General features: G+C 36.3%; 1 protein-coding gene across 1 annotated transcript in view; it reads right to left on the reverse strand.

The window, feature by feature from the left end:
* Positions 1-16,441, reverse strand: part of LOC108360086 (P17/29C-like protein DDB_G0287399) — a gene marked incomplete at its 3' end in the record, with an annotated part of 162,952 nt that overhangs the window by 17,636 nt on the left and 128,875 nt on the right. The window contains exon 2 of the mRNA XM_017612246.1: positions 5,474-7,008. Within this exon, the coding sequence (XP_017467735.1) occupies positions 5,474-6,330 (857 nt within the window). The remainder of the gene's footprint in view (positions 1-5,473; positions 7,009-16,441) is intronic.

Here is a 16,441-nt window from a genome sequence, read left to right on the forward strand (position 1 = left end):
TTTATACGACACATTAACGGCAAGCGCGATTTACGATGTTCGCGTGGTTGAAAGGAGCGCATTGCTCGTAATACAAGTCGTAACTTTGCACTTTACTTGGGTAATGCGCAATTGGAGTTGGGGTAAAATATTTAGTTATTTTTTTTATTTTTTGAAAAGGAAATCAAGGAAAAGCGTGTACTTGTTTCTGTTTTGTGTAAACATCTTTGCTCGCAGCATGGGTAAAAGTTACGCTAAAATATGCGCTTAAAAATATACAACACGAAACCCAAACGGTTCAATATAAAATGGTACGCCCTATATATATGATGCTTCCCTCGAGTTGTTGCCTATTTTTAGGCACAAGCCTAATTTATATAGATTCACATTTCTGTTATAACGGGTGATTTTTTAAGAGCTTGATAACTTTTTTTTTAAAAAAAACGCATAAAATTTGCAAAATCTCATCAGTTCTTTATTTGAAACGTTAGATTGGTCCATGACATTTACTTTTTGAAGATAATTTCATTTAAATGTTGACCGCGGCTGCGTCTTAGGTGGTCCATTCGGAAAGTCCAATTTTGGGCAACTTTTTCGAGCATTTCGGCCGGAATAGCCCGAATTTCTTCGGAAATGTTGTCTTCCAAAGCTGGAATAGTTGCTGGCTTATTTCTGTAGACTTTAGACTTGACGTAGCCCCACAAAAAATAGTCTAAAGGCGTCAAATCGCATGATCTTGGTGGCCAACTTACCGGTCCATTTCTTGAGATGAATTGTTCTCCGAAGTTTTCCCTCAAAATGGCCATAGAATCGCGANTCAAAGCATACTGAGCATCTTTCTCTTTGACACCATGTCTGAAATCCCACGTGATCTGTCAAATACTAATGCATGAAAATCCTAACCTCAAAAAAATCACCCGTTATAAGCGCCTACAATTTTTTTGCTGCATAGTTTTAGGCATAAGTACTACAGTTGTGTATTGATAAAAAGCAAGGCGGAAATTCTTTAAACACTGAAATTGTTTTCACTTGGATTTTTTGATTTGTAAACATCTTTACTCCCTGTATAGGGGTAATTTGCGTAAACCATCGCGTGTAAACCCGGATGGATATAGAAGTTGTACATATGAAAACAAAGCTAATCAGCTGTTACAACTGTCTGGCGCTAACCGCTAAGGAAATTTAAGCGACTATTTTTTCAAAATTAATTTTATTTTTTTTCATTAAGTGCCTCTGACGTTTTCTCGGCGGTTTGATCTCAACATAGTTTGAGAGCATTTCGGGGCTAGTTCGGGACTAGCTCGGGACCATTTTGGGATCAGTTCGAGACCAGTTCAGGACTAGTTTAGGACCATTTTGGGTCGGTGTCACGCCCATTTTCAAAAAATTTGTTATAGGCGTATTTCTCGCTACCTAAAGAGTTATCGCAAACATCAATTTTAAATAAATTCGCTTCAGTAGGTACTGGTATATCAAAGTAATCTTGTTTCTCCAAATTACCGTTATATGGGATGTGGGCGTGGTTGTTGTCGGATTTTAAAATTCAAGGGCTTCGGAGAGTGTCAAGGCTACAGAAGGTTGTTAGCTAGAGATTATTTATACTCAAGACCCCTTCCTAGAGCCGACGATGTATCCACAGAACTCACAGAGCACCCGCTTAACCTGCTTGTCAATACTCAGTTACTGAGAAACTCTGAAGAAGTGTTTAATCCACTTTAAAGAAGGTATGTCGTACACCATCACATAGGGGAAACTACTTCCTAAGAAGTAATGGCATGAAGAGTTCCATCTAAACTGGTATCTGGAGGAAGGGTTATTGGTTGTGTATTCTTTAGCTACGGCTCTTTATTATTTAAGCGAGTAAAAGTAGTTTTTGTATCTGGAATGAGGTGGCACATCTTTCCAAATAATTTTCGCTCAATCTTAACCTTCTTTGTTCTTAAATTTCAGGGAAAGTTTTTGACGGGTATTTTTGTTGAATATTTCATAGCAATTTTATATCTGAAAGTACAGCATTGCCACATGTTTTCATATACTTTGTGTCTAAATTTCGAGGGCAGTATTCCCATCTACGCTTTTTTCTTTCTGATTCTGGGGTATTTTCATATTCGTTAGAGTAGTTTGTAAAATGTTGGAGAGGAGAACGCAACTCATGAGGCAATCTTTTAATTGTGCTTCGACAAGCAAGATTAGTTTCAATTAGGGAAAAATACTAAAAACTTAATGAAATCCTTTCGCTTTATATTCTGCTCCATATGCAAAAGTGTCAATTATTATATGAGCATTTATACATCCAATATAAGTATGAATATGTAAAAAAATTTAATTTCTAAGCATTGCCGCAGAAATTTGTCTAGATTGCGATGATTTTCCCATGAAATAATGTCATCGAAAAGTATGTTTCTTAATAAGAATGCAAATCTTTCAGCTGACATAAAAGTATCTACAAATATCTATTACAATCCCATTAGAATTGAAAGCATCATCCACTTTAATGCGAGAAGATTTATACATTCTCATTATGTACAATGTACCAATGAGCGCTTTCATCTCAAATTAATTAGTCTCACAAGCATCCCGTGACCTATCGTATCCTTCTAGAGATTTAATCTTTTTATTGATAACATTAAAAATGTTTTTCGACCAGTAGTAAGGAAAATTATATTGTCACTACGTGTAATAGCTTTGTTGGACGGATGCCTCTTCCATTTATAGGCAACTACATTTCTTGATGTTGATATTTTTTTGTATGTAATGTGCTATTTTTCCTAGAACTTAACAATTGAGAAAATGGGATGCTATAATCACTACTTGTCAATATTTTTTTTTAGTAAATTTCATATTCTTGCTCAGACTTCAAAAAATGCTCACTTATTTCAGTCTGGCAACTTTCACTATCACTTTAAATGAAAAAAAAAATAAAATTATTAAATAGCTTTAATTGCTCTTAATTTTTCATGCCATTGTCAACATCGATGCAACCAATTATTTCGTCATCGCTTTCCTCTTCTAATCACTGCAAGACGCGCGCTTCTTGTTGCCGATTCATCTGTAGGGTAGCCAAGGAACGATGTAACACAAACCGCATGAAATTTAAAGCAGCACGGTAAGCTATATGCTGACTTGTAAGTTAATTCGTAGAAGGATTTGCAGTGTTATGCTAATTATCTATTAAGACTATGTAGATGCTTTTCTATATATCCAACCTCTCTTTATCAATTTTATTTGGTATGAAAGCTTATTTTGCTACATATATTTCTGTCTTGCCAATTTCCATCCAACTTTAAAATTGTTTTATTATTTTTGTGCATACGCCAATTTATAACAAGTTTTTCTATGTTTAGAAATACGATACGGCTTTGTTTTATATTTCATGCTCTCAGTAATTTTCAGCTTTTTCCGCCAGACACAATACCTCTTGTTGCGGAAGTTTGAAGTTGAAAGTCAAAAGCGGCAAATTATGTTGTATTATGAAATGGATAGAGACGTATGCCTGCACGTGCCAAAAATTAGGCAGTGTTTTACAATAACTTTTCGACAGCTTCCGCACACTTGTAATGGTTTGGTTTGGAAGATGCCGGTATTATAGTTGGTTTACGGCTAAAACAAGAGGGCGGAACTCAGTTGAACAAGTCAATTACCTACTTATGTTGAATTTTTAGTGCGGAAAATAGGTTGCAATACAAGTCGCTTTGATCATAAGCAAATTTCCGTTATACTATATATGAAAAGTTTGGCTTCTTCTTAGCGATTTATAACTTGTAGAGTTTTTATTTCACACAGGTTTTTTTAACTTTTTTGTTTTGTGCTGTAAACAAGCAATGGTATTGGTGAGCTTTTACTGTCTGGCAAAACTTTTATTTATTTTATACAATCGTATACGTATAAAACACTACAATGTGTATGTATATAAATGCTAGCGCCACTTTCATTGAACTAAATATTTAAATTTGAAGCATAGTTCCGTAAATCTATGGAAGTCTCTTAGCAAACTATTTCGCAGCATACAGTATGATATGAAAATAATTTATATTGTGAAACGCATTAGGTGTTAATGGTAAAATAACATCTGTGACACCGCTGCTTCAGGGAAGAACAGAAAAGCTAAAAAGTTAGAAGACCGACTTACTCAACGCCATCGTTGAAGTATACATATTTTCTTTTCAGTTCTTGGTTAACTATTTTTTATGATTTTTATTCTTCTTTGATTTCGACTAAGAGTTCGTATATGAAAAATATGCGATGAAAATGCAACTTCGACGTTACGTATACGCCACGGTGTACATATATAATTCATTTTGTTTTATCGTATTGCAGCCTTAAGCGGTGGCTTGGTATCTCGGTACTTGGTAATTTGATACCCATAATGCAATATTTAACTTATCTTATTAATTAAATAAAATTTTAATTTGGCAAACTTGGTGGCAAACTTTCATAAAAATATTTTGGACCATAAGTCTTCTTAAACCCTTTCTTTCGACAGCCATATTGCATTATCTACTTTATATTTTTAATTTATTTAAACTGTAATTTTCAAACAGGTGGCAACTCTTTTATTATTATTTTTCTTTACTTTAATTTATGCAATAGCTTTCGAGTGATGCACGTACGAACATACAGATATACAAACAACAATTCTAAAATTGTTGATTTGGCTTCTGTTGCTCTAATAAAAAAAAATTTAAATAAAAAAAAATTTCTTGCCGCATATCATATGTTCTTGATAAAAGTTCCCCAAAATTTTGAAACAATTACATAAAAAAAAAAGAAATCACAAAAAGTCTGGAAAAAGTACAATTTAAGAAAACAATTCAGAACTTTTTGTGATATTTGAAGATTACTATAGGACACGAAAAATTCATAAAGGGCAGAAAAAAATATTCTTCTTCTTGTTTGGTGCAGTATTTACGCCAATGGGAAATAATTAGTGAAGTGAAGTCCTTCTCCACCTGCTTTTCCCAACGCAGAGGAGGCCTTCCTCTTTCTCAGCTACCAGTGTCACGACCTGCGTTGAATACTTTCAGAGCTGGTGCGTTTCTGTCCATTCGTACAACTTGACCAATTCAGTGTTGTCACAGTAATTTAATTTATAAGAAAATAGTTCCGAAAATGTTTGAGTTGTGAAACCCGAATTTTCACAGTTTATGTAGAAACAGAGTTTTTTAGTTTAATATTTCAAGGCTAATAACCCTTGTTCTAGGTATTTTGTTCCTAGCATACCCTAGCGGGTTAGGTAAATATCTTTCTCTCTAATGCTTTAACTCAGTTTTGTTGCAAGTTTGCATCAAATCGTTGAACTTTTCGTAGACCGAGAAGGATACGTGTATTTAGCTCACATTTCGCACTCAAAAATATTCAATCTAAGTTGGTATGCGATCTCCACAATACGTATCTACATATTTACATACATACATACGCACAAGCATTCTCACATAACAGTAATATAATCATCAAGCAGAACTTTTCAAAACAAACTTTCAAAGTTTTCACTCACCTGTCCGCTTTCTTAACACCCGACCACATGGCCGCCGAAACGGGTGGCATAAAGCGCAAATTGCCCACAGGCGGCGAAGCGTACGGTATGCCACGATACGCTTCCACCGGATCTAGATGACGTCCTTCTAGCTGTACAATAACACCGGAAATGGCACCGTTGCGTGTATGTATGATGCGCGACGATAGTTGCGCTGGCAGTTGATCAACCTGTATGCCATGACCATGTCCATTGACATTGTTGTTGGTAATGCCGCCAGTGCCTACATTTTGACGACTGCTACGCCCACTACTACTACTCCCGCTACTAGTACTGCTACCACCACTGCCGCCACCTAAACCTGAACTACCCGTGAGGGAGGCTGACGTTAACAAGGCGGCAGCCGATGAGGTAGCAGCTGCCTCACTGATGCCGGACAATTGATGTGATTGCGTCAACAACAAATTGGCTGCGGTCAATGAGGCAGATGTAAAGGGAGATGAGACAAATGACGACGAAGCCGACGATGCCGATGATGCTGATGATGGGCCAGAGATTAGCACAGTGCTAGAATCAGATGCTAATGAGGCATCTGATTGCATGGAGATTGAATTTGTAGCTGCAGCGGAGACAAGCGCGCGAAAAACAGCTGATGTGCTACTGCCGCTGCTGATGCCACTGCCATTGCCATTGCCGCCATTATCACGTCCGCTGCGGCTATAATTTCTCGTATTGCCATTTTGACTGTTCGTTGCCGCTGTGGCAAATGAGCCGCTGTTACCGCCGCCGCCGCCAATACATGCAAGGAGTATGAGGGTGGTTGTTAGTGCGGTTGTTGTTGTTGCCAGCAGGTGAATATAACGTAGCAACATTATCATTATTGCGCTACGCAGCGCTATATGCGGTTATGGCTATTGCTGCTGCAGCTGCTGTTGCTGTTGCTAAATATATGTATGCGCCGTTGTTGCGTGTATGAAGTGTTACGTTTGTTGTTGTTTTGTGTCGCACACTGCTGGCAACGCTTGCTTAATTTAATGTTGGTTTATGTTTATGATGGCAGTTGAAGTTACACTCTTTGTTGTTGTGGCTGCAGCTGATATTTGTTTTTTCATCTCTGTTCACATTTTGTTGCTTATCTATAATTCAGTCTTGCTCCAACTCATAATCGCAGCCAGTTTGACAAATTATCAGCGCTTGTAAGGTAAATTGCTTTTGTTGCGTTAATTGCAGAAGTTATTGCATGTAATTAGGGCTACGACTTTTGAGTCCTCGCTTTTATTTTCATGCTGTAGCATGTACTTTTTGCGCTTGCAATGTCCTTCGGAGCGCTGCTAAGTATCTTTTTTATCTTTTTTTTATTAATAACACTGTCTTAAGATACAGAGAATAAGCGCTTATTTACACTTTTGCGCTTTTCATTATCTTTTTCTCAACTTTGTAGCAGAATTCAGCTGTTCCACATAAAGTACTTGAGTTTTGTTATATTTGAAAAGAGTGCACTGTAAAAAAGTACACTCTGCAACATTTGTGTATTTGCCACTTTTCAATTGGTTAACCTAAAAAGAAAAAAAGAAATTTTTTGTTTTAATTCACTTTTTTTTTGTTATATATACGCAGATTAGGGTGGTCTAAAGAATGCTCTCACCCCCTAGGATTGTTCTGTATCGGAACAAGTATACCCCTATTTTTTTTATTGTGAAATCAAAAAATATTTAGGGAGTGCTCAAAGCGCGCAAATTTTTCCGTTTCTTTTATATGGAAAAAAAACCACTTTACGTAGAAATGGTATAGAATTCTTGCAAACCAATATATTCGATCGGAAAACTCTGGTTCTCTTAAGGAGACTCTCAGTATTTAATAATACTCATTTGTTTATTTAACCATTTTTTAAAACTAAGGATTTTTTTATTAGTCCCCCATTGCATTTTTTGTGGGTTTTGGGGTTTTTTCGGACCTATAAATTATAGATACTTTGAAAAAATTGTTAAATAAACAATGGGGTATTATTGTTGAAAATCTCCTGAATATATTTCTACGAGAAGACGAGTTTGCAGACAATTTGCTGGAGTGGTGACTAGTCCCTTTACGCGGCGCAAAGATCTTACTGTGATTTGCATAAAGACCACTTCATATGACGATCCTGCCTTGAAGATTGTGAGAGGGCGCAACATTTTTTGTGCTTCTGTTGAGAGATACCTGAGCTCTTTGATATCAAAATTTTGCTTAGATTTATTCGTAAATCGTGCAGATGCAAAACAGATTAAAAGGGACATGAAAACAGCACAATCGATAGTGTGTAGTGCACCCATCTTTTGCTAGATATATATGTAAATTGCCTGTAAGTCAAATTTATATACCAGGGGCTTATATTCAATGCCCTATAAGTGCACTTTTCACAAAACTGATATTCGTGTATAAAGTCCACCTAAGACTTAAGTTTCATCGGTGATATTAATGCTGACCTAGTATAACGCTTGACTGAAGAATTTACTATTAAATTACGAAGTCATAAAAAACATCAGTGATGACAGGTAAGTCGCAGATGGGTTCTACCCTCACAAAATAGTTTTTGTGAAAATTGCTGATAGAGGGTATTGAATAAATATAAGCCCTAAGTAGATATGTTGATTTGTCAACTTTTTGAAGGAAACACAACAGATGTCCTAAATGTCAATGGTTATACATATTAAAAACATTTTGTTCCTAATAAAGTGAAAAATGTTAAAGATTAGCAACCCATCACCATCACGAATTTTATTAAAATCGGATAAAATTTATAATTTCTCGTTCGTCGCATTCCTTGGATGGTGATGATAACAGTCTGTGTCTTCTCAACGTTATGAGCTAGGCGAGCAGAGGTACCTTCCTCATTAAGGGTCTGGAGGTTAGTTTTCTTTGTCAGTTTGTCCGAATTTCGAATTAAAACACATGTAATATTTTGCTAACTTGAAACTAAAGTTTTCGTTGAACATTTAAGGCTTTATGCCCAATACCACTGCGATTTTGATTTAAAAGACCGTGGAAGTGGTCCTTTGTAATACTACTGCAAACGTTAACGGCTAAGTTAAAGCGAGTATCGCTGAGTTCCGAGAACGAAGTTTCGCAGGCGGTCATTCGTAGTCCCGGAGACGTCTTTCGGACTTGTCCGATAGTTTGGAGGTCGCAATCAACTAAAACTGGGCAGTCTAGGAGGAAATTCTGAGATGACTCCACCTCATCGTCCTCCATACAGCTGCAAGAAAGGGGGTCTAATAACATATTTAATCTCACTACATGTACCCCTGTACGACCAATGCCCTTTCAGTACACCCACGATAATCGACAGATCCTGCTTCACGAGCCTAAGTATGTAGATGCCTAGATCACCCTCGTCTACCCTCGACCAGAAAAACCTCCCCGTAGCACATGCACCTGTTTTCCTCCAGGCCCAGGCCAAAGACCCATATTCCCAAAAGAAGTCCATAAGTAGTGAAGGGAACTCCCATCATCTCTACTCTTGGCGGTAATTCTTCAAGGGTGTCGCCTCTGGCCACTTCATCAGCCGCACGCTTTCCTGCGATATCACTATGGCCTAACACCCAGGCAAGTTCGACAAAGTAGATAATATTCCAACGGTATCGAAAGCAAATTAAGGCATAACCCAACAAGTTCCGAGCGTATTGTAAGTGGGCTCAGGACTTTGATCTATGTCTGGCTGTCTGAGTAGCTGTTAGCATCCCTTACAGCAGACAATCGACTGCTCGACCCCAATAGCAGCAACCTCTATCTGAAACACACTAAAATGATCTGGGGGCCTAAATTTAAGGTTGATGGAGAGCTCCCTGAATAAAATCCCTCCACAGACTCCTACGTCAAGTTTTGACCCATCTGTGTGAAAGTTCACCGACGCCGCCCTCCAACCAAAGCCCACCAGCATCTTATCCCTATATAGTAAATGCGTTGAAAGCCAGCTGGTGGTGTCAGGCTAGGCACGCAGTGATCCGTTTTACTCAGAAAGAGATCGAAGGCCCCGAGAATCAGTTAATAGAAATTTCATAAAAATACCTAGAAGAAGGCACTTAGAATATAAAAATGTTCAAAAAAAAATTACAAAAAAACAGAGAACATTTCTAAACTATATCGCCTTCCGAATAATGTAAATCGATTAAAAATTTTATAACAGTTCAAATATAGGTTTTCTTACTAACCAAATGTTGATTAATAATTTTATATGGGCAAAGTATAAAATACTGTGAGAAGGGATACATCCTAAATGTTTCAGAAAGGCTAATCAAGTATCAAGACTTATTCTGTATGATAAAGCAACTAGGGTTGACTTGTAGACAGTAAAAATAAAAATAAATAATTGAATACACAGTTAAATATTTAGAGATAAAAGTCATATAATTTTATAACTTTCTCTCTTAAGAAAATCTATTAATTCAATAAAGCATTTTAGCATTTGATAAAAAGTAGCTTCATCTTATTAAACTGCATACTTCTATTGCACTCAAGAGCTCATCCACTGCTCATCCATGCTAAATGCCTAGCTGCAGGTGTTACAGCAGCAACACGAACACGACACACCAGACAAATATGTGCATACATATGTATATAAAGTGATAGCAGCCAGTTATCCAAGTGCAAAAATAATAGAACACGACATAACAAAACGATGTTAAATGCACTGAGGCGCATATGCAACACTTCATAAACACAAGTGTGTATGGTGCGAAAAAAGGTAGCAAGAAAATAAATTCCAACGACATGAGTAGCTATTTGTTACGTATACGTCATGTCGACGCCTCGCGCGCTCCCGCATTTGGAGGAGCCACGAATATACAAACAGCAGCGGGTAGCGTATGCACAAATGGTTTTGCGGCGAGTTCATAAAGATAGCAGGTAAATAATAGTGAGGGTATAAGTACAAAAACAAAAACAAAAACAAAAAAACAATCAAAATAAAACGAAATGAAGGATAAAAACCAAAAACAATAACGCCAACGCGAACGCCAACTGACAACTGGGTATGACAATTGGCCTTAGGCAGGGATTTAAATATCTTCGCGAGCAAAGTAGCGTAACATAGTGCAGCTGAGCGTGAAATAAGTGCAGTTGCAGTGCGGATCATTGTCAGCAATAAAAAAAAAAAAAACACAAGAACAATAATAAAAGCAGCAATACCAACGGAGAAAACTTCACATGTGCATGGTTACTTGACTATGTATTTATGTATGTATATCAAGGTGCATCTGTTGCGAGCACATACCTCTGAGCCGTCAAAACAGGTATGTGCTCTTGTAGCATGCACATGCATACGTTTACATTCGCGAAATGATAATTGTTTTTTACGCTGAAACTTACATAAAAATACACATATATTTGTTGTGATACGTAGCTTTATTGGATATGTATGCAGGCTTGGAAATAGGGGGGGGTGGGATTACTAGGGGAATTAGTTACCCCTAAAAGGTTTCACAGTAAGTGAAAAAATGCAATAATTTCTTTGATATATAAGTGAAGGGGACTGTAGAACTACTGCAATAAAAGCGTCAAATCTGGTGGCAATAATATGTAATTTTGAATTTCTTATTTGTGCTTTCTTCCTCAGTGACATTTTATCACTAACGCGCCCACCGAGTGGAGTTTTGCGGACCGAAACTATAAAGCTTCCAATTCATGTAAACACATGTAAATTACATAGTAAAAATTAATAAAGGTAGTACTAAGGATTATACATACATGAATGAGAAAAGAGTTAGAGACATTCGGCACTTAACAGTAGTAAGTGTTGTTATTTTATTTTTTTTTTAATTTTAGTTGCATCGTTATTGCAGAGGACGATCGATATGTACTTGTAGACATTTACAACAATGTAATTTTTTTAATTCATTCTTAGGCGAGTTACTAATACGAGTTAACCCTCATTAGCCCTTAAGGTCAAAGTTATTGCTTTTAAGTTTTAATATGATTTGCTCAATTGTATTTTATGTATTGAATCCGATTAATCAAATTTTTTACTTTATTTATTTTCTATTCTACCCTTTTCTCACTTAACAGAGGAACTTACATTTTTCATTGGGATTTGAGAGGAATAATTTTGAGCGGGAGCAGTGCCACCGTTCAAAAAGACAGAGCACCGGAGCCAGCCGAGCCAATAAATAGACGTGGATGATTAATGCAAACAAACAATCCGCCAAATATGGAATGTGCGACAAATGTTTTATGCAAATACCACCACAGTTAGCTTATAATTTGTGTAAAATGTGCGAGAAAAAAAAATTACCATCAATAAATGATTATCAATAAATCAGCTACATACTTCTTTTTATCCAAAAAACCGTTAAGTTTCACAGGGTATAAAATGAAACTAATGAAATAATTAGTTTGTAGTTTATGTCTGAAAAGTTGTGCAATTTGCATGAAATAAACTGAAAATTAGGGATGGCAGAATGAGCTAAGCTAATAGAGGGAAAATGTCAATATGTGGTAATTTTTTTAGCTTACGGGTGAAGGTAAAGCAGAAATTAAATTAAGGAAAAAATAAAAATAAATGGATACAGTCCGAATACTGGCTGTTGAGCAAGAATTCGCTGCTTTGCACACAGGTGTAATGTATGCATGATAAAGTGAGGTTGTCCACCTCTGGTGTAGAAGATCACGTTCATAGAATTTCCGCAAATGCCACACAATTAGCTGAAAAAATAGCCAAAACCATCGAAGAAATCATTCATCTCAAAGTAGGCAAAAGTACTATGAAATTTATGAAATGATTATGGATGCGATATTCCTAAGACGTGCAAAGGCAGGTGGAAATAAGGCAGAGTGACTGTTAAAAAAAAAACTTTTAAGGCTTAGGGAATAGTAAAAGTCTTTATAAAAAATATCCACATCATTTACTAATTCTTCTCATGAAGTAATTTATTTTTTATTTGTTATTTTCTGTTTTTTTTTTTTTGGCTGACTTAGAAATGAAAATGCTAAAGGGTATTAGTAAAAAAAGTGCAAGTAAAGGGTTTTCCGATCTTGAAATTGGATGCATGAGATTACAAATCAAATTCCATCGATATCTAATGAAATTTTATTGAGGCTAGGAGCATTTTGACTGCAGCAATGGAAGCTGAAAATTGAATCCAGTACCCAATTGTCATCAGCCACAGAGATACTCACACATTTCCATCAACGAATGTTAGATCTTTCACTTCTTTGTGTCGAACCAAAATTTGGCTCAGAACAACAATACATACTACATGATTGAACAGGTTGGCCTTCCCTAATAGATATAAAATAGAGATTGAAATAAAGTCAGATGAAGTCATGGAAAGATTTCTCTCTATGGGCAACAACCGCATCAATTTCAGTATCCAAAATGAATTTCTATTAACATATCGCCCATTTACTTCAGTATTGTCATAAGTCAAACAACGAAACATAGTAAACATGAATACATATTTTGTTCCAGCGAGATAATGGTCACCGATACAGCTACGTTATTTTTACACAACATAGAAGAAGAGGTAGTGGTAGTTTCTGCATACTCAACTCAATATTTGTATTTTTTGGATTATCAAACTATTTAAGTAAATGAACGATATGTACCTACATATTTATATGCATCAAAAACTAAAACAGTTATTTTTACTTATTAACACAATTATTGAATAAGGTACATCTCTATGAAATTCCCGACCCCCCTAAAATTTCACTATAGATGAGCCACTGTAGTGTATGTTTGTATGCCAGTGGACACATTTTCGCATGCAAAGCACACCTGCCATGCTGAACATATATATGTATCTAGTAATGCGAATGCAGGGTAAATAATCTGATCGACTACAGGTGTGGCTGGCTCACCCACTCGCTCACACCCAATTATGTAGGTATGTACCACACAAACTTACTACCATTGAAACAGAATGGAAGAATGCCTAGCATGCACACACGTAGGCAGATAAGAACTTTAAGTGTCATACATATACACACACAGAAATGTGCAATTGTGAATTGCATAAGCACACACACACACACACACACACACACACACATACATACATTTACATACACACATTTGCATGATCAGCTCACAAATGTGCCAGCAGCATTAAGTGAATGAGCTTTGAATAAGTTGATACCACAGATGCGCAACCATCAGACTCATCAACCCACATCACAGAATGAGCTGGAAAATAGTACACTTATACATATGTAGCGAAAATGTTTCATATACACACACTCATACACGAGTATATAAGTTATGCATTCATACATAAGTTAAAGTAACTAAGTAAGTACGCTGGTGAGCCCATAAATCCAATGGAGTGTGTTGTGCAACGTGCAACAAACAAGGACAAGGCCGTTGCCGACTGCATTACATCGCATTGTATGAGACAAAAGCAAAACCATTAGCAAGAGGACAACAATGCAATAGTGGAAAAACAACTACAATGACAAAAAATACATACAAATGAATACACAAAAAGTCAACGTACAACCTGCCTGCCTCCCTATGTCTGTGCATACGGCTAAATGGGCGCGCATCACATTTAAATCGTTTCACTTTTGTTCTTGTGAATTTTTGTTTTTTTTTTTTGCTTACTCATAAACACGTTCGCATACAAGGCAATGCAAAATGCAACACTTTTAGTATGTGTAAGCACCTTTCTTGTGTTTTGATTGCGGCATAAAAGTGACATTTGAATTGCATTAACTTACTTGAGTCAGGCTTTGATAATTTCTGCCTTGACTGTGCTCTCTTTCGAGTGGGTGTGAATGGCTGCGAGTGTGTGTGTGTGTTCGTGTTGCAAGGACAAAAAGTGAAGTGCTTAAAGTATTTACAAAAATAAGAACGCGTGCGCTACCTATGTATTTAGTTTCGCAAATGAATTGAAAATTTAATTCAATAAAGAGAAGGCGTCAGAAAGTTAGTGCATTAAAAATTCAGATTTTTAAGTTAAACTGGCTGAACTGAAAATAATTGATTTTATTTAGCAAAGATGCTTATTATCTCGAGGTTCCAGAACTAAATATATACTTTTTAAAATTATTTTTATAGTTGGAAATTCTTTTAAACAATTGCTGCTGTTTAGGTTACATCAATATTTTATTTGGGATATTTACAACGATGTCGTAAGTGTCGTATTTTTTAAATGTTGCAATTTTTAAATTGTTAAAAAAATACTAAAGGGGTTCGCAAGGTACCATAAAAGTCATATTATGAATCTTCATAATGCTAAAAAATAGTCGGTTGCGATTCAAGGTCTTCTAAACATTTATTTAAGATTTTAAAGTTTACCACATACAGCAATATGACGCTTGCGACACCATTGTCAATACCCCAGTTGTCATATTTTATTTGGCTTAAACAGAATAAATAAATTGAAACTTGGGAAATGGGAATCTTCCACTTTGCAAATATTCGCTTCAATTCATTGAATTGAATAAATTGAATTAAACGTGTAAATATGTGTCAACCTTCTTCAAAACACTTGCAAGATAAAATCATTTTTTTGCATGTTTTCTTGACATCCATAAGTATCTGATTAATTTTAATTCGAATATTAAATAGGTGGCAATCCCTTTAAAAAAATGTCTAAACAAACGTTTTTTTGACTTGACATTATTATGTAACGATTCCTTTAACTTATTGACTAAATTTAAATTTAATTATAAATAGGCGGCAACTATTTTTTCAAATATACTTTATATAAGGTAGATTAAAAAAAAAAAATATGCTTTGAGTTTTAAACAGGTGGCAGCCCTCGTGAAAATGTTTTCAAAATAAAACTGTCTTAAATCTCATTGGTTCCTTGCCTGCATTGTAGTACTTTAACTTTTTAATAAATTTACCTTTCCCAATAAATAATTGGGTTGGAGATTAAATGGAAATCCAATAAAAATTCCAAGGTACAATCAAGTGTAACTTAATTGGAGAACCAACCCATTCTCTAACAAAAGGGCAAATTTTTTTTGTGCAAACTAATCTGAGTTCTCCACTTGGGAAAAGTGTTGATATCAATTCGAATTCAAACTTTTTGTCAAAACTTGGGAAAAATTTTGTAAATCCACTTGAGAATCAAGAATTTCTCAAAGATTGGAAAAATGTTTGCTTTGTGCATATTGGGTTACTATTTGAAGTTTATAATTCCTGATAGTTATCTTTGTATTAATATGCAAAAATACATTATGGGCTGTCAGAAGATAATTCGTATTGTCCTCGATAAACCACCAATAAATTTTTTTTTGTCCCAATTCAGACTGATAGCTCTTATTTGGCTTTGCAGCATCGGCCTGAAGTAGTTGTACGACAGTAAGTCGCCTTGTATAAAACTTATTATGGTCTCAAACGGTGATCCTTGGCTTATATAAGCCCTCGAAGAGGTAGCTCATATTCGTCTTACCGCTTAACTCCTCGTATATGCATCCAATAAGCTCTTTGTTGTAATTTCGTTGTACTTTCTAATAGCAATTTAGGGCCATATTTTTGCCTGCCAGCATCTCAAATTATTTACACTCAAGTATTTTTGCCTTACTTTTCTTCATCTCGCAGGTATACCTCCCACCGTTCCTCCTCACTGGGTATCGCTCAATTATCGCTTGCGAAGATATTAGCTACAGGGTGAGTTTGCGTGCTGCAAACTTCTTCGCTGCAGCATTACGGCACTCGTTGCCATACCAGTTTTTCTTGCGTAGGCGGTAGTATCCATCCATTCTCTCCACAACGGCAGAAGGTATTTGGGAGATGGATTTCAACTGCCCATTTACGTCCAGCCAATGAAGGGTTTCTTACTTCGCGGCAGTCCATTGTCACTGCAGCTTCTCGACGCCGAGCTTTTGTCGCTATGCTTAAGGCACATTCTTCATTGCGCATTGGCGGACGCAGCTTAACAGCAACAATATGTTGATGGGAGCCGACGCCGGCTCGTAGGATAGAATGCACATCAAGTACGTTCGAAGCGGCTCTTTCCTCTAGAACGCCATGATCAATTTGGTTCTTCGTTGCTTGATCAGGAG

Source organism: Rhagoletis zephyria, unplaced genomic scaffold (genome assembly GCF_001687245.7).
Source record: "Rhagoletis zephyria isolate East Lansing unplaced genomic scaffold, Rhagoletis_zephyria_1.1 Rzeph_scaffold_00516, whole genome shotgun sequence".
Classification (NCBI taxonomy): Eukaryota; Metazoa; Arthropoda; class Insecta; order Diptera; family Tephritidae; genus Rhagoletis; species Rhagoletis zephyria.